Source organism: Acanthaster planci, linkage group LG03 (assembly GCF_054643075.1).
Source record: "Acanthaster planci isolate LZ-2023a linkage group LG03, COTS_SCS, whole genome shotgun sequence".
NCBI lineage: Eukaryota > Metazoa > Echinodermata > Asteroidea > Valvatida > Acanthasteridae > Acanthaster > Acanthaster planci.
In genome coordinates, this window is record NC_141779.1 from 13141872 (window position 1) to 13164325 (window position 22454).

Genomic DNA, 22454 nt, shown 5'->3' on the forward strand with positions numbered 1-22454 from the left:
CTCTCCAGTTTGGCAATGCCAACAAAAATACATTGTAAATGTGCCGGTGCCCATGCCCCAGCAAGTTTGATTTTTTGTTAAAACGGCAATAACATGAGTCTCATGAACAATTTGTATTTGCTAGTTTTTGTGGTGACTTGTTCATAATTGAGGCCTTCTGGACGACTAAAAGGTAAGGGGTAAGCATTAGCAGCGACGGTAACATTGGTATAATCATCTTCCTACAGTAGTCAGTACCCCATAAGCATACTGCATAGCCTTATCCATGTTATCGCAAATACAGTACATGTACAGTACTTCATGGGTGATTTTGCACAATGGTAGAAAGGCATTGTGGGAAGGAAGAGGGGGCAATGTTTGCTCGTTTTTCCTTCCCACAATGTCTTTCTACCATTGTGTAAAATCACCCATGCAGTATTTGCGATAAGGTTATGGCCTAGCCCCACTAGTGTATGTAGCACAGACTCTGACTCCTGATACATGTATGGATGTAAGTGACGGTGTATCAGTGCGCAGTGGCTGTTGTTATGGCAGCCGTAACGCATCTCCTATTTTCTATCGTTATGGCACTGTAACTGCGCAAGCACGCCAACTTCAGAGCAGATTTCGGACTTTACATGTATTTCCCTTTAAAAGAAATCCTCCAAAGCCTCCGATGAGAAAAAAAAAAGATTCCTGCGTAGGCCTGGGCTATACATTTAGAAACCAACATAAAAAAAACAATTGTGGTATAAAACATAAAATTTAGGCAAAAAAAAAAAAAATAGTCCAAGCGTGGATTCGAACTCACACACCAGTGGTTCCAGTGGTTCCACCTTGACCACCCGGACACAAGCGTTCAGTGATGGAGGTAATTTTAAAATGCATAAACCATTGTGATGATCAACTACGTCATCGAACTTGCGCAGCTCAGTGCCATAACGATAGAAAATGAGAAATGCGTTACGACTACTGTAAAGATAGCCACTTGGATATCAATAATGAACAGATCCAGATGGGCATGATTACCAATGTGTACTGTGCATAGGTACATGGAGGCCTTGGCCTATGCCTACATGTACATCATGTTTGCAGTTGCATTGACAAATAAATGACATGATTGATCAGGATGTGCAGTGCGTACTATAACTGAAGATAAAGTAGGACCAGCTCTGTTACAGCAATTCTACTTTGAAAAGCTCCAACTTCCCCTCCTACCATGCCTACAACAGAGAAGATGGTAGGCCTACATGTACATAGCAGCTTAGTTTACTTACCCCCGGCCCCCCCACAGTTCTGGGGGTACAGCTTTGTCATGTTGCACAAAATCATTCATCACAGTGTTGACCTGGACATAAGAGATTTCCTTGATTTGCAAGAACCTCCATCAACTCGCACACGAATGAAGTCCAGGAGCTGCAAGACAAATCAACTTGTCATCCCACTGTCTGTGTCACAATCCCATCTTCATTCATTCTTTCTTAGCTAAGATGGCAAAAGATTGGAATACATGTAAGCTGCCAAAACACTTGACTTCTAACTTCTGTGGAGAAGTTACATGTAGCTTCAAAACAGCACTGCAAAACCATCTTCAGTTCGAATGAACAACTCCCCAGTTCTGTTCTGTGTGATGCTCATTTTGAGCTTTTCAGAGTGTTTATCTAGATCCAGGCCTAAACGATGGTCGGCATGTTTGGCGAGATTAATCAGTCAATCAGCTCCAGTACATTGCGTTATCACTTTGGATGCTGCATGAAATCTCAGACATCATCGTGTCAGACGTTAAGTTATTTACATGTACCGGTAGGCCTAGGTTTGTCATGTTACTTGTTCATGTTGTTAGGCCTAACTGCTACATTCCTTTCAAACAATCTTCCATAACTGCCATCCCGGCTAGGTTACAACTTACATGTGCAAATACATGTACTAGTGCCTTAGAGGCTACTCTTGTAAATTGTAATTTGGCCTGCAGGTACATGTACTTGCAATGAATTCACAAAAGGTTTACATGAGTCTTCCCTTAGTCCCAGTCATGCTATACATGCTCTATAAAGCCCTTGCCCTCCATCCAGTTCTGCCTTAATCATAAACTATGCATAACCTCTATAAGAAAAGATGATTGGTATATCTTACCCGCAACTCCACTCAACAAATCGTCCATTCTTTTGTCACATCCCGCCTTGACATGGGAAATTCATTCCTCTTTGGCCTTCTACGGGAACAGCTGAATCGACTCAAGTGTACTCAGAACACAGCTGTGCGTCTCGTCACATTAACCAGAAAGTCTGCTCACATCACACCCATTCTGAAAGATCTTCACTGGTTATCAGTCTTGTACCGGATAATCTACAAGCTTCTATTAATTGTCTATAAGAATCTTAATGGCAAAGCCCTTTCTTACGTCATGGATCTCCTCACACCTTACAAACAATCTTGCATGCTTCGATCATGTCACAAATATCTACTTTCAGAACCCAGGTCACATAGCTCATGGGGGGATAAATCATTTTCAGTAGCAGCTCCTCGCCTATGGAACCAATTACCATGACATATTCGAAGTTCTGACTCCATTCATTCATTCTAGACATCCCTGAAGATCCATCTCGTGGCTCAGGCATTTAATTAGTATTTCATTAATTTTTCTTTACAAATCTCCATTATTATTATTATTATTATTATTGGTGGAACTGTGCAATAAGATTGAATGATGACACAAAAATTGTCAAGCGTTCGTGCCTAGTAACACATACCCTTACATGTACAGTTGCACAAGCATTCTAGGACCCCACCTGTCATTACAGAACTTTTCAGCTAGCCCTATTCACTGCTCAGCTAGCAAGAACTTCACATTTCCTCTTCATGTCCTGTGCCAAATGATTAAATGCAGTACCAATTAGAAACGAAGACTAGGCCAACTCAGGCAGCAGCAATGCTCTTGGACTTTACTCTGTGATACACATCTTCACAAACTGTAAAGAGTGAAAGACATATCCATGTAGTAGGCTAGTGTGAGCAGTTTAATCATATTAAACATTGAGCACCTCAAACAGGTTAAGGTGTCCTACCTTGTAAATTAGGGATTTCCCTAAGACTAAATGCTGATTAGTCCAAGCTGTATGCATTCATACGGTCACAGACCCAGTCTGGTCTACCATACCTTGAATAATAATGGCCTTGTTTGAGACATGCATCTTTTTTTATGACTGAAGTGTTTAATCTTGCTTCAGATCTCTTTTTTCCCATGCTTAAATGAACTTAAACATTTTTCTTTCCAGAGTGCACAATGGCTGCGCCCTCTCTTGCAAGAAACGTGAATACCTTCCTTCTGAGGGCATCGGCATGCTCCATGCAGAGCATCCCCTTTACCAAACAATGTTTGCAACTTCCGCTGGCCACGAAGCAGACTTTGTGCAAACCTGGTCTTGGGCCACACCGAGGAGTGAGCACCGGACATGTTAGCCACAGCCGGGCAGCTACCTCTGGTTGGGGAGTGAGGTGTGTCAAGCTCGAAGGGAGGGGGCTGGTTAGAGTGGTTGGGCCTGACGCGACTGAGCTCCTCCAAGGGTTGGTCACCAACGATACTGGAGTGATGTGGGGTGCAAATAGAGCCATGTACGCCATGTTCCTAAACACCCAGGTACTTGCACACGTGTAATCACCAGGACATGGTAACAGACCAGGCCAATTGCCCTTCGGGGGAAAATAATTTTCAAAATTGGCCCGATAAAAGTCTCTTGCCTGACTTCCTTTTCCCTTACTGCCCCCTTTTTTCCTCAATTTTATGGAAGTTAAGCTCCTGTATGAGTTGTGTGGTTGTGAGAGAAACACTTACTTAATACATGTACATGTAAGCTTGTTCACCTGCATGTGTCTGTGTTCCAGTGACAGAGTACTTGGTATAAAATGTCAAGTTTAAACAACTGGTTCTATTCAGAACCACACAAGCCAGAAAAGAGATTAGCTTCCGGGATGTAAACAAAAACCTTCCATACTGAAGTAAAAGCTAAAAGGTGTGTAAGTACATGTACAAACAGTGCAAGATAAAATATTTGTTTGTTTTCTCAGGGAAGAATCTTATTTGATGTCATGTGCTACCGTGTGTCTGATGATGCTTCTAAAGAGCCCAGCTTTTTACTAGAGTGTGACGCGGAGGTCCAGGACAAATTGGTTAAACACCTCAAGATGTACAGAGTCAGGAAGAAGGTACATGTAGTGGTGTGAAAGTAATCTGATCGGACTACATGTTAAAAAATAACAGTGCCCCCCCCATGGTGGCTCATTCAAAGTTAGCAGGTGCTGTACAATGCATGGGCTGTGTCCAAGTCGTTTGCCTAAAGTTAGGTTTAGGTGTTTTTGCTGGTTGCAAGAGCATGGGCACATTATCCGATTCGTGCATGTTATTGACTTCGTCACAAAGGTGGACGCGCCACGATTTTCAGGCTCCCATTGGATGATCGCTGAACTTGCGCATTAATTTCCGGTACCATGGTTCCACGTTAATGGTGATCAATGCATTTAACTCTATGTGCAGTGCATGTGCAGTGGGCAAGGTTTTAGCTGAAGTGACATCACACTTATCGGTACGAACTGGATTGACAATAAACATCCATATAGTACAGTGTAGCTACATGTATGCTGCATATTTTCGATGCACAGCAACGCTTACAGACATCCAGCCAGGGGCAATTTGAAGGGGAGGCAACTGGGCCATGCCCCCTCCAAAAGGAGCCAATAACTTTTGGTGGGGGGTAATTAGAGAAATGCTATTTTAGGGTCTTTTTCATTTCTTTTTCGACCAGAAGCACGTAGACAGCCCCAAGGTGTACATGTACATGTAGCTCTACCTTTCAGGAAGGCCATGAAAGGTGGCTTTAAAAATTTCAAACATTTTTAGGTCTCCCCTCCATAAAAAGAACTTGTTTGGTTTCTCTGTAAAATTTTGTATTGTAGCTATCTGCCCTTGCATCCATCTCAACTGACTGAAGCCAGTTCTAAATGATGGATTTTTTATTTGGCACCCGACTACAATAGCTCACAGAAGCATTTGGACTTATTGCCAGTGTGGTTCCACATAGGAAGTGAAGACAGTGAAGAATGTTCAGTTTTAGAGGTGGCAAAAAAACCCTGGATTAACATTCCGGGGAAACCACAGAATCAGGTTGGGATTGCATTTCAAAGGCAGGGAAGGTACCACTGCATGAACATATCTCCCAATAAGCCATTTGCGAGTTATACTTCAATAAAATCTGGTACATTGAGTTATCTGATTGCACATAAGCATAACAATTTGAATTCCCTAGGCTAAAGACACTGTTGCTAACCTTGTGCATTCGGGGAAAGCTTTTGCATAGTGACTACCATCTTTGGAATGGACTGGTTCCTTTGTGAATTTAAAGAACTCAGTGTACCAGATTTTGGCCAAAGTTAACTCACCAAAGGCGTATTGATGTACACATGTAGGCCCACTTTAAACTGCTTCTAGCTTGGCCTGTTAGGTTTTGAGGTTTTGCTACACTAGCAAATGGGGGAGTTGGGCGGTGCCACTTGCACATCAAAGGATTAGCTTGACAATTCCTAAGGGTGTGGCACTGACTGCTACATGATGAGTGTCTCTACTGCAAATGTATTGCAGCCAGGAAGTGTTTATTGAAACAAATTGGAGGATGTAGCACATAGAGCAAGGGGTTGACATGAATTTCCCTTGCACTCTGCAGTTGAAGAAGAAAACTGGTTGTTGTTTTTCCCCACAGGCTGAAGTGTCTAGCGCAGATGAGCAACTCCAGACGTGGGCTGTCTTCAGTAAGGATGACGGAGACATGTCCCCCTTGGCCATCACAAAGATGCAGGCCACAAACTGTGGCAGATGCCCGACAGATGTGAAGGACCCAAGGGTGGAAGGGTTTGGGAGGCGGGCCATTCTTCCGAGGGAGGAGGCGTGTGAGTTTGCTGGGTAGCCTCTAGAAAATCAACTTTGTATTGAGTGAAGGGGGAAGAATTGCAGTGAGGTCGTAAACTTGACACATGTACCCTGTGTTTGGTGGTTCAGAGTCAGTGATGCTTTATTTCAGAGCTTAATGAAGACACGCGGTGCAGTAGATCATAATATACCCCCTGCAGCCTGTTAATACAGGATTTAATGACTTGGCCTCCTTTGACAAAACAAGGTTATAGTCTACCCTGAGCTGCAGTGCACCCTCACTGGTGAAAGAAAGACAGATGGTACAAAGTTTTCCAACCGGCTTCTTGAATGCATTCAGCGTGCACACAAAGACCATATATTCCAGACTAACTTTGCTGCTCATACTCGGCGTGCTCCGCATCAAACGTGCATAAACTTATGCGCCTATGTAGTGAGTGCGTACCAAATGACTCAATTTCCTTTCAAAACGCCCTATTTTGTTCCTGCTCGGAGTGGACACCACTGTGGCATTTTGTATGACAGGGGAGATCATTTAGGCGTTATCTAGGGGTTGTGTGCATCATTGCATTCTTAGCCTTGAAAATGTGAGAGTTTTTGTCGGGTGAGGGCACGTCAGCGTCATTTTCGTTGTGGCCATGCAGAGTTATGTTACGCTCATGCAAATATCCTCATGATGAGTTTATGTATCCACCTTCAGTTGAAAATTGGCCTCTTTTTTATGTCGGTCTGTGCATGTACAGTACATGCTGAACTCTGAGACTTAATTCTAAAAATTTGAAGCCTGAAGCCCCAGACAGAGAAAGAGATTTTTGGAAACCCCCAGTAATTGGGGTAATTTCAGACTGCGTGTAGATAAAACGAATGTTGCTGCTTTCTTTGTCCTTCGACAGTGACCCACCTCATCCCAGACTCTACTGAAGCAGACCCAGAGGAGTACACACTGCACCGATACCGGTGGGGAGTGCCAGAAGGAGTGATGGACCTCCCCCAGGGGGAAGCCCTACCCCTGGAATCCAATCTAGCTTACATGAATGGAGGTGAGTGAGGCAAACTTTGGGTTTTCAGTTCTAGAGATCTAGAGTTCTATCTGATCAGGACCCATTACAATTTTCTGACTATTTCCTCTTTATAAATTGATTTTTTTTTACTTTAAAAAGTATATAGCATCTTTATTTCTGAATTACTAGATGTACATGTATAGTAATGAAGCCAGAGTAACCATGTTCACTAGTGTTTTTTATATGGTTATGTTGTATCTGAAAGTTTTTTCTTGTTTTGCTGTGTTGTCAATTCTTTGTACCTGTTCAAAAATTTTTTTCCTGATAGAAATTTAAAGTTCTAAGGGTGTAATGTACATGTACGCCACATGTCTTGCAAAGTGGCATTGAGACATTGATGTATCATTACACCCCTAAAAGAAATTGTATTCATACATGTATGTGGCTCAACACAGCATAACACTGGTTATTTTTACTTCTTGAATCAGTTCGCTTTGACATACTTTTGTCTGTATCCAGTGAGTTTCAGCAAGGGCTGCTACTTGGGGCAAGAGCTCACAGCCCGTACCCACCACACTGGGGTGACCAGGAAACGAATCATGCCCATCCAGATACTCAGGTCAGAGGTGGTGAGTGGGGTGGGTGTGGTCTTAGAGGGAGAGGTCTGTGACCACTCCCATTTCTAGATGACAGCTTCCATGCCAATCGATTTTGAAGGGGATTATCACCAAATCATGCGATGATGAGCCTGCTTTGAAAATTTCCAGAACATTGTGGAGCAAGGGGTTACCCTCATTCAGAGTAATTTTATTCTTGCATAATTGTAGGCTTTCATTCAGCGATCGCAAGCTGCAAGGTCACTTTAATATTTCTTACTTTGTAGTCATGGGAGGTCTCCTCCAGAGGTCGGAGCTAAGATCATATCTGAAGCTGGGAAGAACCTTGGCAAATTGCGCGGTTACCTTGGCAACAGTGGCCTGGCATTGCTGCGAGTTGCGCAGTGGTAAGACTTGAAGAGAAGGGGTCGATCTTATACCAAAATTTAAAAGCCATGGAGAATGATGAATAACAAAAACAAGAGTTCTCCCCCCACCCCCATGGCTTGTGCTCCCCATGTCCCAATCTGATGGTGGTCTGCCTTTGTCAGTGTTTTACTTGTTACTTCATGAAAACAAAGAAATGAGAGCCCCCATCCCAAGAATTTCAAAGAAGTTTTTCCTTGATTGATCAATTTATATTCGCTAACCAACTGCCCTGTCTTGGTATGTTTTGCCGTTGGCAGCAAAGACAAGAAACTTTTGGTCATTGGTGAAGACGGAAGCCGAACGGAACTATCAGCATCAATTCCATCATGGTGGCCCCAGGAACAAGAAGAACTCAGAGATTACTGATACAAGATCGTTCAAATCCACCGCCAGATTCTTCAAATGAGTAAAAAAATGATGCACGGAGATACATGTGGGCTCTCTAAACATCAAAAAAACCTGTTTTGTTTGAAAATGCTGTGTATTTACAAAGTAAATATATATTTTTTAATACATTCTGCCGGTAATTAGTTGATTTTTATTCAGTGGCACTCAAACTTGTCCAAGGCTTTTAATGCCATTCTTTAGCCAGCAGTGTTTAAAGAGTACATTCAGATATTTTGTAAACTGAAACCTGTTTTGATCCAGTGAATTAGGACATACTCACAACTGGTCGAGAATATACCATTACATGCATACTTTGTAAATGTCCAAAAATGATGTTGACATCAAATGTTGTACCCCTGAAAGCAAAATGGTGCCATTTCCAAAACATGCTGGTTCAACAAAGTATTCTCTAAATTTTACGCTGTAATTTGCATGTGTTATGCACATGGCTAGTGCAAACAGCAGGAAAAACCCTGAAATCTTCAGGACAATGCTACAATTGATTTGTCATGTTTAAAACTGTGATCTTTATTTTGCAATATTCAAGTTGTACATAAAGGACACTGTACAGCAACATATTAATTAAACCTAAATATAAATTATGCTAGAATGGTATTTCATCATTTTATATTTGTTCATAAAGCTTACATTTGAAATATGATTTATACGTTAACACTTAAGAACAGCCATTGTTGCACTACTCATAATTGATCGCTGTTGCGGACCTCAAACTCATATAAATTGAACATTGTTGCACTGCTCGTTACTTGAGAAGTTTTCCCCGTCACGCTTGTGCTCACAGAATTTACTCAACTATAACGAAAGTGTTGTAGTGCTCCAAGTACTTTTATACATGTTTTTTTATTTGCAGCAATGTACTCCACACACTCGCAGCAATCAAAGATAGGCTTGCTTATTCAATGAGAAATACATGGATGGTTTTGTCAAAATACACAGTTCATAATGAATACACAAAGATAGTTTTATGGCAGTGAAAAAGAAAATCTGACTTTAAATAGGATAAGTTGAACCAAAAGGTCTGATTGCCAAACACATGAGGTTTTATTACAAGTTTACAAGAGAGATGGAAAGAAATCTGTGCTGTCTGTGCATTAACCAATCTGGATTACTGGTCTTAAGTTGCTTTGGGTCAGAAGCTTTTGGGGTTTTTTTCCCCATGTGCAAAATTCAACAAGGGTTTCTTGAATTTTCAGACTGATGCAAACAATATGCACTGCTTAATAGAGACAAAAGAGAAAGACCGTCAGAGATTTCTCGAGTTCGGTGGCCTATTTAGGCATGGGGGGGCCAAGGTGGTTTTTTCCCCAAAAAAACGAACGTCCTATTTTTATTCACCCATAAAACAGATATGCAACCTGGACTTGGACAAAAAATGAGGTAGTCCAATCTTTACAAAACTGTTCAGTGTTTTTCAATCTTCATTGGCATGAGTGTGGAGTGAAAAACAAGGAAATCAGCCGATCCGAGGAAAAGTTACATGCCTGATAAAAGAATACATTTGCTTTCAATTCCTTAAAAAATCTTCTCTCCCCCACTATTTTGCCATTGGCTGAGATGCGCCAGAGCTGAGAAACTGCCAGGGAATCCAAAAGCAGTCCAATTCCACTCAACGTGAATCTAATAATGCTGCCTTGAATGCATGATATGTACGCATATGAACCAGCTCATTGACATAGTACATGTACTGGTGTTTGCCGTAAGTTTACACTTTACTCTGCTTGCTTTGCATTATTACTGTTCAGTTTCCAACCTTTTTCACAACGTCCAGCATGCCGACACCATGCCGATGAATTCATCGTCGCTGCTGATCGAGACACTGACACCCTCGTAGTAATCCTCAAATTCTCCGTACGTGATCTCCTTTGCACGCCGATCAAAGAGCTCCAGAAAACTGTTCATTACCTCCGAGGCCGTGACCAGACCTGGGGGAAAAATACATGCATATTGTACAATTTATAACACTTTTTGCTCAATAGTTTGCAGATGATAAAATGTTGTCAACAATCCACCAAGAATTATCTTATACACAGTTTTTCACGGTCAGTGGCACTGGATTTCCTTTTTCTATTATGACTTTTGAAGTGTAAGAGTTGCCAAAGCAAAATACTCTAATTAGAATTCTCAGTAAGAAAATAAATCAAAGATTTATATCTTGTTCTAAAAATTGTCATGCCACAGAATTACATTCCCAAGTTAAAAGATACCTTGTGCTACATGTGGATGCTTTTGCAAATTGAAGAATTTCTTCAACTCATCAATGCTCACTGTTCCCGACTTATTGGCATCGATTTTCTGGAATGCCTGTAAGAAACAAATTGAAACCAATGAGAAAATTCCATTCTGTGATATCTATAGATATGGTAGACAATGTGCTGCCACACTGACGATGTTACACTGTACAGAAATGTATGTCTGTGCAACAATGTATACTCTTAGATTTGAATCAGACACTTAAAACAATGAAGCTGTAATCAAATCATCACTGAGCACAAACAATTACTGTACCACTGGTCCTGACCTTCCTCACAAATGTTTTCCTCCTTTCGTTCATCTCACCAATGAACGCTCTGTGGAATTCACCGTAATCTATCGCACCATCCTCATTCTGGTCCAGAACCAACCACAGCGACTCAAATAACTGAGACAGGGGGAAAAAAATCAACAACGACAGGAAGATATTCACATGCGGATCCCGAATGCACATTTACCCATGGTGCGAAGTAGACTGAGAAATTTTGGTGAAAAAAAACACACAAACCCATGGGTCTTCACGTTGGAAGCTTATTCGTGTAATAACTTAGCCGTGCTTGTGCCAAACCCATGGGTAGTCACCTTGGAAGCTCGTAGACCTTTTTCACCCATGTGACTAAATGTAAACAATATCAGCATGAGTGGGCCGCCTTGGCCACGGTGATCGCATATATTCCTACGGGCAGCTTCAACCACGTGCAAGTGTAGCTTCAAATACTGCATGCTTGACTAGATCATCTTGAATAAGTAGATTACCATCACAACACTATTCGTCATTACCATCACAACACATCATAGGTCCAGCATGATCATGACATCATGGGAAAAAGGTCTATTCATGGCTTAGCCGTGCTTGTGCCAATACCTACAGGTAAAGAGCTTCCTCAGTTACCAACAAAGCCCATTGGATAAATCCGACAGCTCCACTGCTCTTGATAGAGCTTCATTCAAGTCATATGTGAGCACACTGTTACTCACATTTTTGTCTACTTTGATGTGGTATGTGTCTAGTGCTTGCCGCAGCTCCTCTTTGTTCAAGACGCCATCTCCTGATTTGTCAAGCTGCCTGAAGTGACGGCCTAGGCCAGTTAACGTCTTGCAAGCTCGTTTGCGAATCTGACCTCTGACAGATTCTAGAGGGCAGGATTCAATTAAAAAGAAAGAGTTCCAATACCGTACGACTTCAAATTTTTCACATGGATTCTTGATATTTTTACCTACAATAGAATTTAGAGAACGACGGGCAAAGTGTATTTGATTACTTCCCCCCATGCTGGCGTGTGCAAGTATGACTGTGCTCAATGAGACATTCGTGACTTTTCATGCGCACTCGGGCCTGGCCCAAGTGAGTGACCTACCGAGCCAGTTACTTGCAGAAGTATCCCACAATGCAATGTGAAAACATGGCAGCGTAGTCACACATTGCTAAGGAAAGATGGGAAGTCAGCTTGGTGTAGTGGCTCTTTCTTTGCCTTCCACCTCTGCGACCCAGGTTCGAATCCCACCTCGGTCAGCATGTGGATTGGGTTTGCAGTCCCTGCCTGATTCCATGGGTTTTCCCTGGAACAGTAGTCCTGGGTTTTCCTCCCGCCTCTAAAACTGAACATTTCTGCATTGTCTTCTCAATTATCACTTCATCTTGTAATTGTTACTAAATGTGCTGTTGGATGAACAGACATAAATAAAATAACTTAAAAGCGCAATAAATAGTTCAGGAGTAGTTGACTACGGTGGCACGTTTTGTGAAACAAAGGCAAGAAATGGACGTTTGGATGTCTTGCTTTTGATCATTGCGATCATTTTGCGAATTTAATTGACGTATGACCTTATGACCTAGTCAGGGCTCTTTGAATAACCCAAGATCATTCGTTTATTACCACATATTATGCATGCCTGCCAAACGTTTGACAGAAGCAAGGGTAAGCATGAGAGGAGTAATCAAATGTGCTGTAAGTGAAGTTTACAGTACCTAAAGGATTAACTCTAATCCCTACATATTCTTGCTCGGAATGTCCCTGCACAACCAAAATTCCTCCACTGAGCAGGAAGCTGATGGTGCCTTCTTTGCATGGGTACTGTCAAGAAGCATCAGGCGTTAACTCAGAGTGACTGGACTTCAACTTTCCTCAATACCACAAAATCCTTCAAAACCTTCTGATGGGTTTTGGTGGATCTGGGAAGATCAGGGTTTGTATGTCCTACCTTGTATTTGGGCTATGAGTTTACTGTCGGCAGCATCCTGCTTGGAAATTGGTGGATCCATCTTAGTGTGATACTCCTCTGGGTCATATGGAATCCTCCCATTTTTAAATCTGAATCCAACACAAAAAGTAAATTTTATCAGAATCATTTTTAGTACTAAAGTTATCCAGTAAACTACTTTTGGAAGTGAAAGTTCTAAACTAAACTGTGATTATTATACAATAGTTTGACTATGCGACTCGAATGCAGGGTGGTTGGGCAACTCCAATCAGCCATGTGTTGCATTCAGCAGGGTTCTCGTTTCACTTATGCAGAATTCTGTTGTGCAAAGCAGGGTTTTTTCTGCAGTGCTGCAATATCCAGCATTCAGCAGAGCGCCCTGTTCAGCTGTGTTGAATCTTGTTGCATTTAGTAGGGCTTTCTTTTCTGCTATGTGTTAGTTTGTTGTATTTGGCAAAGCTAGAAGAGAAAGCCTGACAAAGTTCATAGGGTTGAGATAGTTCCGCAGGATCCCACTTTGTTTTGGTCAGAACTCACGAGTTTGCTTACATTAGCTTCTCTTTGGAAGTCTCATCTACGTGCGTGATCCTGATCAGCAGTACAGGTTTGGCCTTCAAGGCAGAGGAGATTGAAGGTTGGTTTGCTGAGTCAAAGGTCAGGGTGGCTCCCTGTGTAGAAACAGTGAAGGTTGTAAGCATGGGCGGAAATCTCTCCTCGGTTGTGGGGGGAAATCAATTAAAACTCTTTTGTGTGCACATCGTGTTTATTATCTTATTCCATTTATAAAAACTCCAAAGGGAAAATCCTCAACCCATCAATTTCTTTAGTATTTTTTGCTTAAAGCATGGAGGGGACATTCGACATTGTGTCCCCCCGTACCAAATTCATGGGAGGGATCTGTTCCTCCCCCCCGGATTTCTGCCCATGATCGTAACTGGTAGCGCAACTGGTTGTTCACTAGAAGCTCAGCCTCAAGTTGTAGAATGCTGTTCTTATGTAGTATGATAACACAGTAACCGATTTGCCAGTGAAGATACTTTATCAGACAAAAGTTGTCTTCAATAAGCTTCATGTTACACTGAATCTGCTCACTAAAGAATTGGAATACGAATCTACTTACCGCTGAAATGTCCTGCACGACATACAGCCTGCCTTTCCTTCGGCCAGTTACATGACTGTATTTCCCTCTTTGGATGAACGGTAAGGCTTTTGATCTGCAAAGCAACCGGACATGATTTTCTCATTACTTTTTACATTATTCAGCGCAAAAAAATACGCATTTATTCATTCTCAAATCATTCTCTCATCCAAGCCCAATAAGGCCCTTATGTAGCTCCTGAGCGGAGAGTACTGATATGCACATCAAGCCCCCCCAAAAAAAACCTATTGATATCCCTGTCAGTGCTTTACAATTTTTCCACACCTCATTTGTCAAGCTTTCGTCACTTGATGTGCCCCTATCACATCAGTGATCTCCAATATCGTTACACTCACTTGGAACCAAAGTGGCGATACTCGTAGACGGTCATGGTCTTATCCAAGTCAAAGTAGAATCCGCACAGCTCCCGTAAGGCATCATGGCCGCTCCTTGTCACAATCCGAGCATTGAATGTCAAGCGTTTGTCCAGGAGGTTCTCAGTGACTGTCCCCGTAGTCCGAACTCTAAAAGTAAAGCAGGACAGGCCACAAGGTACAAGGTAGAACCATATTTTGGGCAATTGGGGTCAGGAACTGCCTTTACCTATCAGTCCATTCAGTTCAAGAAACAGCATTGCGTACATTCTGAGTAAAACAGTTAATCTCATTTTTAAAAGAGTTGCATAAACCAGAGTGTTCCACTTCAAAGTGAACTTATATATTGAATTTTTGGTGATTTGTACTTACTTGGATTCATGCAGAGTTCTTGTTTTGGGTCTTGGTTGGCCCAAAGGTGTGGCAGTTCCAGAAAGTGGTGTTTCACTTCGCTGATTTTGTTCTGGGTCGCAAATGACACTCCTACATGGCACACAATTCAATACCTCACAACCACTGCAAATCTGCATTGACTATTCTGAAAAACAGAAACTGGGACCCACCGTTCCAAAACAAGGCTGAAGTAGGTACTTCCTCTTCCCAACTGTTAATTTTCAAGCTTTAATGTGATTCAAAGAGAACAGTTGGTGTGCAGAAAGCTAGGGTATTTACGGGCAATGCAAGTTTTTGAATTTGCATTCATGTGCATTCATGTGTGTATTATTTTGCAAATAAAAGCTTACAATTTTGGAATGGTGGCTCGCAAACACGATAAATTCTTCTTTTGTGGGGATGGAGTTTTTTTAATGTAGGCAGGGTGAAGGAGAACAGAAATGTGAAAATGTTGATGATTCTTATGCTGATCAAAAACCTGGCATATGAAAGTATGCAAAATAAACTGTGGACTTGTGGCATGTTAATTGTGTACAGAAAAAAATCAACTTTGACTGCAAGTTTTCAAAATATTCTTATTTTTTAAATAACGGTGACTTTGTTCTCTTTTACACTGCTGATCTTTACCAAAACACAATGAAAGTGCTTTACCTCGAAAGCTGATCAACTAAAACAGTCTGCTCAATCTCCTGCCTCCTTCTTTCCGCTGCCAAAGCTTCCTAAACAGAACAAAAATGTGGAGAAGAATCTCAAGTCAATGCCAAGTTGAAAGAAAAGAAATTGATCTTGAGATGTTTAACTACCTGTTTTATCCAGCCAAAGTGCACCTACTGTAGTTTTGATCAGTTAGTCTTGAATGAAGTGCCACAACTCACTGATACAAACTAACCTTTGCTGGTGTGTAATTACAGGGTTTCATCTAGGATTTAACTATCAGCCTGTCCTGTCCCATTCAATATTAAAAACTGCCTGTCTAGTGTCACCAAACTTTTCTATCTGTTACACCTTGGTGCTATTTGAGGCTGTGTTTCTAATGTGCTGAATGCTTTGGATAGAATCACAAAGATTCCTTCACCAGTTTTAAAGGTTTGTGAAGAAGATGGCGGTTGGTAACTTCTGATAAGCATGCGAAAACAGCTCATCCGAAATAATATTTGCCCCTCCCTGTGACAGGTGGACAGACTATGAGATAAGACACTGGTGTGTGGTCATTCAAGTGCAGAAATATAACATCTGGGTGCCAAATGTATGAAACAACCTGCAAAACCCCACTAGACGGTCAGTGTCTTAAAAATATTTGACAAGTGCTGGTCTAGGTCTACTCTCTAAATTTGAATAATTGTGTTCACCAACAGGTTGCAATGGGCCAAAAAAACCTAGTAAACACAAAACATGAATCGAGACTTAAACATTGGCTTGCAAAGCACATGTTTGTGCATTCAAGACCTGAGTCAAGTTGGCTTGGGTTGTTTCACTGGTGTTTTTCTCTTCAGATCCCAGTTTGATTCTCAAGGAAATGTACTGTGGTGAATGGGACCAACCAATGTACTCACTGCATCAACTCGTTTGTCGTGCTGGTCCCGACTGCTGTTCACATCAGCATCATCATCAGAGTCATTGTCCGTTCTGTGTATCATTTAAATTTGAAGCATTTGGAATCTCTTTTAGTCAGGAGGGGCAACAGATGATAAAAAGATACATATGCATGCCATATAGAACAGAGCTATTTTAAATTGTTAACATAGATGCATTGCATTTCTCTAAAATACAGCCCCACGGAGGATCCATTCTTCAACCTTGCACTAATTTTTAGCAATACTGACAAATTTTATATGAAAGCACTGTAGCAATGGCATTTATAATGCAACACAGTGTCATGATGCATTGAAAGAGGCAATATCTCTCTACCTATATGGAGCCTTTAGGTGCTTTTTTGGTTGGCCACCCCTCTGGGACCACTGCTTCAACTCGTCTTTCCTGTCCTGCTCTATCTGCTTGAATTGCTGCTTCTGGCACTCAGAGGGAGGGGGTAGATTCTCTGGCACAGCTGGGTCAGTCCAAGCAGACTATTAATCAAAACACAGGTTGAGGCAACTCTTGTTAAAACCCCTTTGTGCTAGGAGACGGCAAATGCCGCGGCTCAGTGGGAGAATTAGTGCATACCACACATACATTCCATTCATCATGCACCTGCAGTTTCAAATTGCGCCTGCTGCTGGATAGGGCTCTGCATACTGGGCCTACTGCAGTGCAGCAGTCCGGTAAAAAAAATTCTGCCACAAAGGAGTTAAAAAAAGGTTGCTAACACCATCTAAATCAACTTGTTTTGAAACCAGAACCCTGCTATAAAAGGACCACTAAACAGCAAACTTGAAACGTCAATTTACATTTTAGAGGGTAATTTGACAACCAGAATGAGAAGCCATTACAAAAGTGGCACACTCTCGTAGACAGATGGTACACACAAATTACATGCCTCTACAACCAATAGGGTGTCTGTATTCACCAAATGTACATGTGCATCAGGCTCAAGTACATGTGAGTGCGGTGCTGCCCCAGTTATGGCTTCTCCTCAGATTAACAGTAATCTGTCAGAATAGTACTTTGTATTAAGAGTGGACTATGCACAATATAAAGAATGATAGTAGACAGACAAAATTTACAAAGGCTCACATTCTCGGACGAGAATGAGAGAATGTATTGCTTAGAACATTTCTTACAAAGGTGACATTTGGCTGAGGCCAGTAAAAACATACAGCAAATAAGCCTGCTTGATCAGCAGGTCCTCTAATCCATCCTGCCGTGGCTACAAACCTTCTGCCTCCGTTCCAGATCAAGGCGTGGCACACTGCCTGGTCGCTGGGTGCGGTTGCTGGGTGGGCCCACTGTAGGGGTGTGGTGAAGAGCAAAGGGGGCATTCATGGCTGGAGATCTAGTGAATAAAATACAGTACAGCTATCAGATATGTAAGAATCTGCTCACCAAAAGTTCTCCAAAATTTGTTTCTTCTGGAATACTGTGGTCATTCCAATAACAGTTGTAATAATATCAATTGTAGTACAGCTACTAGTCTTCCGTTCATACCACAAGACCAGTCAGCAGCACGCATACTTATCTCTGCCCTCAGAGGTGCCAACTTTACACCTGGATGGACAGAAGTAGATGTAATAAGGGTAAAGTGACTTGCCCAAGTCACAACATACTGCCAGCTGCTGGATTTGAAACCTCTGATCCGGACGGGAGTCACAAGTATTAAACCACCAGACCATGTGCAACTGCTACACCGAATCGGTGTGACCTGACCTCCCAGAGCTGTTTAGAAATAATATTCAGTCCCTCATGAATTGTGGCAGCATCCTACCTGGCAGCAGGGCTGTACTCGTGATATCCCCAACTGTTGGGAAGAAAAAAACCAACGTCGTGGGTTAATAGACAGCATTTTGATTCCATTGTTTCCTGAGAAGGAATTCACTCCCACTTTATACCTAAGGCATTACCTTAATACATGTGTATCAAATACAACGAACCAAGAAATTATGCGAATGAATGAATTATAAATTGGCAGGATTAATTTGTTCTTTTCAGATGCACATAAACTTCTTTATATCCGCCTTTTCTTAAAAGCTAAATACAAGTCCCTTCCAAGCCATTAGGCTCATCAGGCTGGGGTTTATTTCTGATTTCCTTGGCATGGCACGACTTAGAATATGCTACATGTATTTCCCACAGGAAGGGATGTCAGTCCATCACATCTTGCTCCCCTGCTCACGAAGATGCCCATTTACACTGTATACTCCTGGGTAGAGAGGCAAGCAGGGGTTCAGTGGCTTACCCAAGGTCACAACTTATGGATTCCAACCCCCTGACCTTCTAGTCTGGTCCGAGGACACAACTTATGGTCAACAGCTGGATTCCAACCCCCCACCCCCACCTTCTGGTCTGGTCTAAGGTCACAACTTAGGGTCAACAGCTAGATTCTGACCCCCCCTGGCAAGAGTCACAAACCTTAACCACTTGGCTACCGACACTCCCTTCTCCCTTTTCAACGACGGTGGCTGACGTGTACCATGTCCGCAGCACATTTCATTGAAGGGATTTTTGGGATGTGTCAAGGTAGCACTACTCTTTCCCCCATCAAACCTCATCCCAAACCCTTCAGTAATCATGCTCCTGTGATAGACCGGGAATAGGAATGTGAGTACCTGACGGTGCTGGCTGTGTCTGGTGGGTCAAGTTTCTCTTCATAGCTTTTGACTGGGTTCTGTAACGAGTTGTCTTTGTCCTGGAGTTGTCCAAGGTCCAGTGAAGGAACTCTGCAGGGATACATAAACATTAACCATATAAAAAGCCACATGGAATCATTAAAGTGTGCTTACTTTTTGTAAGGCAATATAACAACCCTTTATCATTTCAAAAAATGCTTTAATATTTTTGTAAATGACTGAGGGAATCTGATTTGAAAGGTACTTGAAGTAAAAATATTGCATTGTATTTTAACAGGTGTGATAGAATCTATTGGCTTAAGGCTTTAAATATTTATTTTTAAATAGCCTACATTACCATTTACATGTAGTAATCTTTCAAATGCTTCTCCTTCACTTATATTTGCTCACCCTTTAGGTTTGGGGTACTGCATCCTGGAACGTGGTCTTGGGGTAACAACTTGCTGAATCTTGTCAAGCTTGGACTGAGTAATCACACATCCCTGCAAAGACAGACAAAACTGTGTGGTATAATGTTTCTTTGTCAAATCATATCACAGAATTAACAATACATATGAAAAATAACTGAAATAAGCATAAGGCCAGATGTGACCCGAAGACTGAACAGTTCAACTTTATAATCCTACATACAAGTTCCAACAATCATTTGAGTACTGATTTTTTTTTCATTGTATGCATTTGTTAGTAAAGTCAGACACAGACACTGACCTTATTGTTAGAATTGTTAGTAGAAAGGCTGCGCAAGGCGGCCGGTTTTGGCCCTGCTCTGGGTGCGTCCGGGGTGCTATATTCTGGAAAGGTTCTGGTGGGGTTCAGGCCAGTGGCAGACTTGCCTGGCATGCCTCCTTGTTGGGGCTTTGGTCTCGGTGTTGATTTGCCTTGAATGGCCAAATCCATTCCTATCCAAGAAAAATGTGTGTGATATACAGACACAGTGTTGGTCACAATCTGCCACTGCACTATCCGTCCATCCTGCAGGAAATCTCTGATGTTATGTCTGCTTCCCCTCATGAAAAAAATCCACCTCAATCGTAACTTTTAACTTTTACATGTAACTAATCATTAGTAAAATAAGATTCTCTGTGTAGTATTGATATTTCTTGACTACAGTATTTAATTCTAATTACTGTATCTAATTCCAATTATCAATTGACATTAAATCGTCTTGGCAAGCTGGCAATATAAGAATATTGCCAGCTTGCCAAGACAATTCGCCTTGAAAATGGAAACAGTTTGTTTGAAGAGAAATGCATCAGGTTTATGTACTTCAGTAAAAGATGGAGCACCATTTTCTTGTCATTCAACATCCTTAATGTCCGTCTCAGACTAAAAACCGATGATGCCTCGAGTTGCAGTGCACAAGTTGGTTGGTATACATGTACATGTAAGAAATGGTGAAGATACGAGTTGGTCGGCCAACGAATTGGTAAGTGCATGAGTTGACATGCATGCACTGTACAACACTGATAGTCCAGGATTGGGACTCAGAATGATTGAGACGGGAAACTAAAGTGTGATCTTCTTTGGAGGTGAAGGACAACCGCACCAGCAGCACCAAATATGGGAAGAAAAGACTCTGACCTGAAAGTGACATCTGAAGTCTGACTGAGCTGTACCGGTACAGTAAATGGCATGTACGTGTACAGTATATGTACTCAGCTCTTATCATTGACGAATTTCCAGCTGTGCAGATGTCAGAAGCATACCATAAGGGTTTCAACTGCTCAAGTTACATCGTATATGTCATAACAAGTATGTAAAACATGTACACATGTAAATGGGTCAACTCGTACCTAGGTTAACTCTTACCCCGGTCAATTCGTACTCCAAAATATGCACCCAAGTTAACTCGCACCCGAGTTCATTCGTACCCAGGTTGGCTCATACCCGACTCAACTCATATTCCCCAGGCCCAGTCAGCAGAGAACATGTGGAGCATAATATAGGGTTTGATGCTCCATTTATTGAGTCCCTCTCCAGTCAATGCCTTTGTCCATTTTTACGCATCTAAGTGTGTATGGTTGTTTAATTTGAATTAATAAAATCAGTGAATACACTCTGATCGAAAGCGTATGTTTGAGGTTAGCTTGTTTTGGAGAGAAGGGATGGGTGCAGTACTTGACTTGCAAATGAACTTGCTACATGTACCACCTCTTGTTAGAGTTTTGAAATATGCCTACCGTGTTTATTATGACTTTAAAGAAGCCAAATAAACTCTGATCGAAAATGAATGCTTCTGTCAGTTCTGTTCAGGGAGAGGGGATGTTGATCGGTTAAGCAATGTGACAGATCGCAATCATTTACTGTGACATTTAAATGTCTCAAAATGATTTTGCCATGTTCGACATGCTGCTTCACGAAGCATTAAGCTCAGCCTGCTGTTTAATTTGTGATTAATTTTTTAAAAAAGAGATTTTCCTTGTTCTTTTCTGATCAATCACGGTGGCTTGGGATGTAATAAAAGTTTGGGTCACAAATGTGTATTTTCATCAAAAGTACGAGTTGACTGGGGTACTAGGGTACGAGTTGACCAGAGTACGAGTTGACCGAGGTATGAGTTAACTCGGGTACGAGCTGACCCAAAATCTGCAAGTAACTAGTAACCATGGTAAAGGCTAATGGACACCCCGGATGATCATGATGATGGTAAAACTAAAAGTAAAACACTGATTAGGGTCTCCACCTACTTAAATTTAAGTCAAGCATGTCATGGGGCATGAGAAAATGTTAGGCTTAGGCCTACTTGAAAAAGCACCACATTTGACTCGAGCATGTTCTTATTGTTAAGATGAAGACTGAGTCTAAATCCCCCTTCTCTGTTTTCTACCCCATCTTTTCCTCTCTCACATGTATCATGTCTCTCCTGACGTCATGGACGTGCAGTAACCATGACAGTCTGACAGTGCTAAAGGAAAGCAAATATGCCTAATTATAGCCTTTTTAGATGATATAGGCCAGCAGCCTGGGATCCATCACTGATGTGATAGTTACATGAGAATACAGATAGTGTTAGTGGCATGATTTGGCCTAGGACTCAGTAAAGTAGCCCTATCTGATTAGGCCTATTTAACATTATTCATGTCCGGTATCCGAGCAATTGGCCTGATTGGGACCCACGTCAAGATGACACCATCACTAAGATAATCGAAAAAAAAATAACCCTATATTTCATTCACACGTCTCTCGTGCATACTCACAGCTTCCAAACAACTCAGTAAACACGACACGCTAAATCCTCCAGGCTCCACTATTTTCTAAATTCTAACGATCGTACGAGCGGAATGTTTTCTGTTTATCAAGGAATAGTCTGGTAACTGAACACTTACAACTTTTGTCATTGATTTCTTTTAGAGAGATTTTGGATGTTAGACATAATCTAGCATCCAGACGTCATTGCTTCATTTTCCTATCCTGTCCTTATTTTCAGCCGTGTGTAAATCACATAGGCAACCAGTCCGACTTATCATGCGTTTGGCTGCGCCCAAACCAACTGGCTGTGGCTAGGCTGGAAATGACATTATGCCTCTCTACTTATCTACATGTA

General features: G+C 41.7%; 2 protein-coding genes across 11 annotated transcripts; one reads left to right on the plus strand and one right to left on the minus strand.

The window, feature by feature from the left end:
• Nucleotides 1-15: 15 nt before the first annotated feature.
• Nucleotides 16-8911, plus strand: LOC110973055 (iron-sulfur cluster assembly factor IBA57, mitochondrial-like). Of its 8 annotated transcripts, none has more exons than XM_087134079.1 (9): nt 19-171; nt 2197-2262; nt 3255-3616; nt 4045-4182; nt 5730-5916; nt 6790-6936; nt 7417-7516; nt 7781-7900; nt 8180-8911. In XM_087134079.1, the coding sequence occupies exons 3-9, from the start codon at nt 3263-3265 to the stop codon at nt 8286-8288; spliced, it is 1155 nt and encodes a 384-aa protein (XP_086990205.1). In that variant the 5' UTR covers nt 19-171; nt 2197-2262; nt 3255-3262; the 3' UTR covers nt 8289-8911. The 8 variants fall into 8 exon arrangements, 7 of the variants coding, with proteins under 7 accessions (XP_022079196.2, XP_086990205.1, XP_086990208.1 ...); XM_087134082.1 differs by having other exon boundaries at nt 2197-2236; XM_022223504.2 differs by lacking the exon at nt 2197-2262 and having other exon boundaries at nt 16-172.
• On the minus strand, nt 8813-22233 carry LOC110973054 (calcyphosin-2-like). 3 transcript variants are annotated; one of them, XM_022223497.2, is made up of 18 exons: nt 22108-22233; nt 19619-19809; nt 19301-19392; nt 18890-19000; nt 18049-18081; nt 17502-17619; nt 16596-16753; nt 16241-16313; nt 15339-15406; nt 14667-14777; nt 14277-14444; nt 13903-13996; nt 13332-13450; nt 12783-12892; nt 11559-11713; nt 10849-10968; nt 10535-10631; nt 8813-10252 (listed from the first exon to the last, which is right to left on the minus strand). In XM_022223497.2, the coding sequence occupies exons 2-18, from the start codon at nt 19805-19807 to the stop codon at nt 10086-10088; spliced, it is 1983 nt and encodes a 660-aa protein (XP_022079189.2). In that variant the 5' UTR covers nt 19808-19809; nt 22108-22233; the 3' UTR covers nt 8813-10085. The 3 variants fall into 3 exon arrangements, 2 of the variants coding, with proteins under 2 accessions (XP_022079189.2, XP_022079190.2); XR_015424645.1 differs by having other exon boundaries at nt 10114-10252; nt 10836-10968; XM_022223498.2 differs by lacking the exon at nt 19619-19809 and having other exon boundaries at nt 22108-22222.
• Nucleotides 22234-22454: the final 221 nt, after the last annotated feature.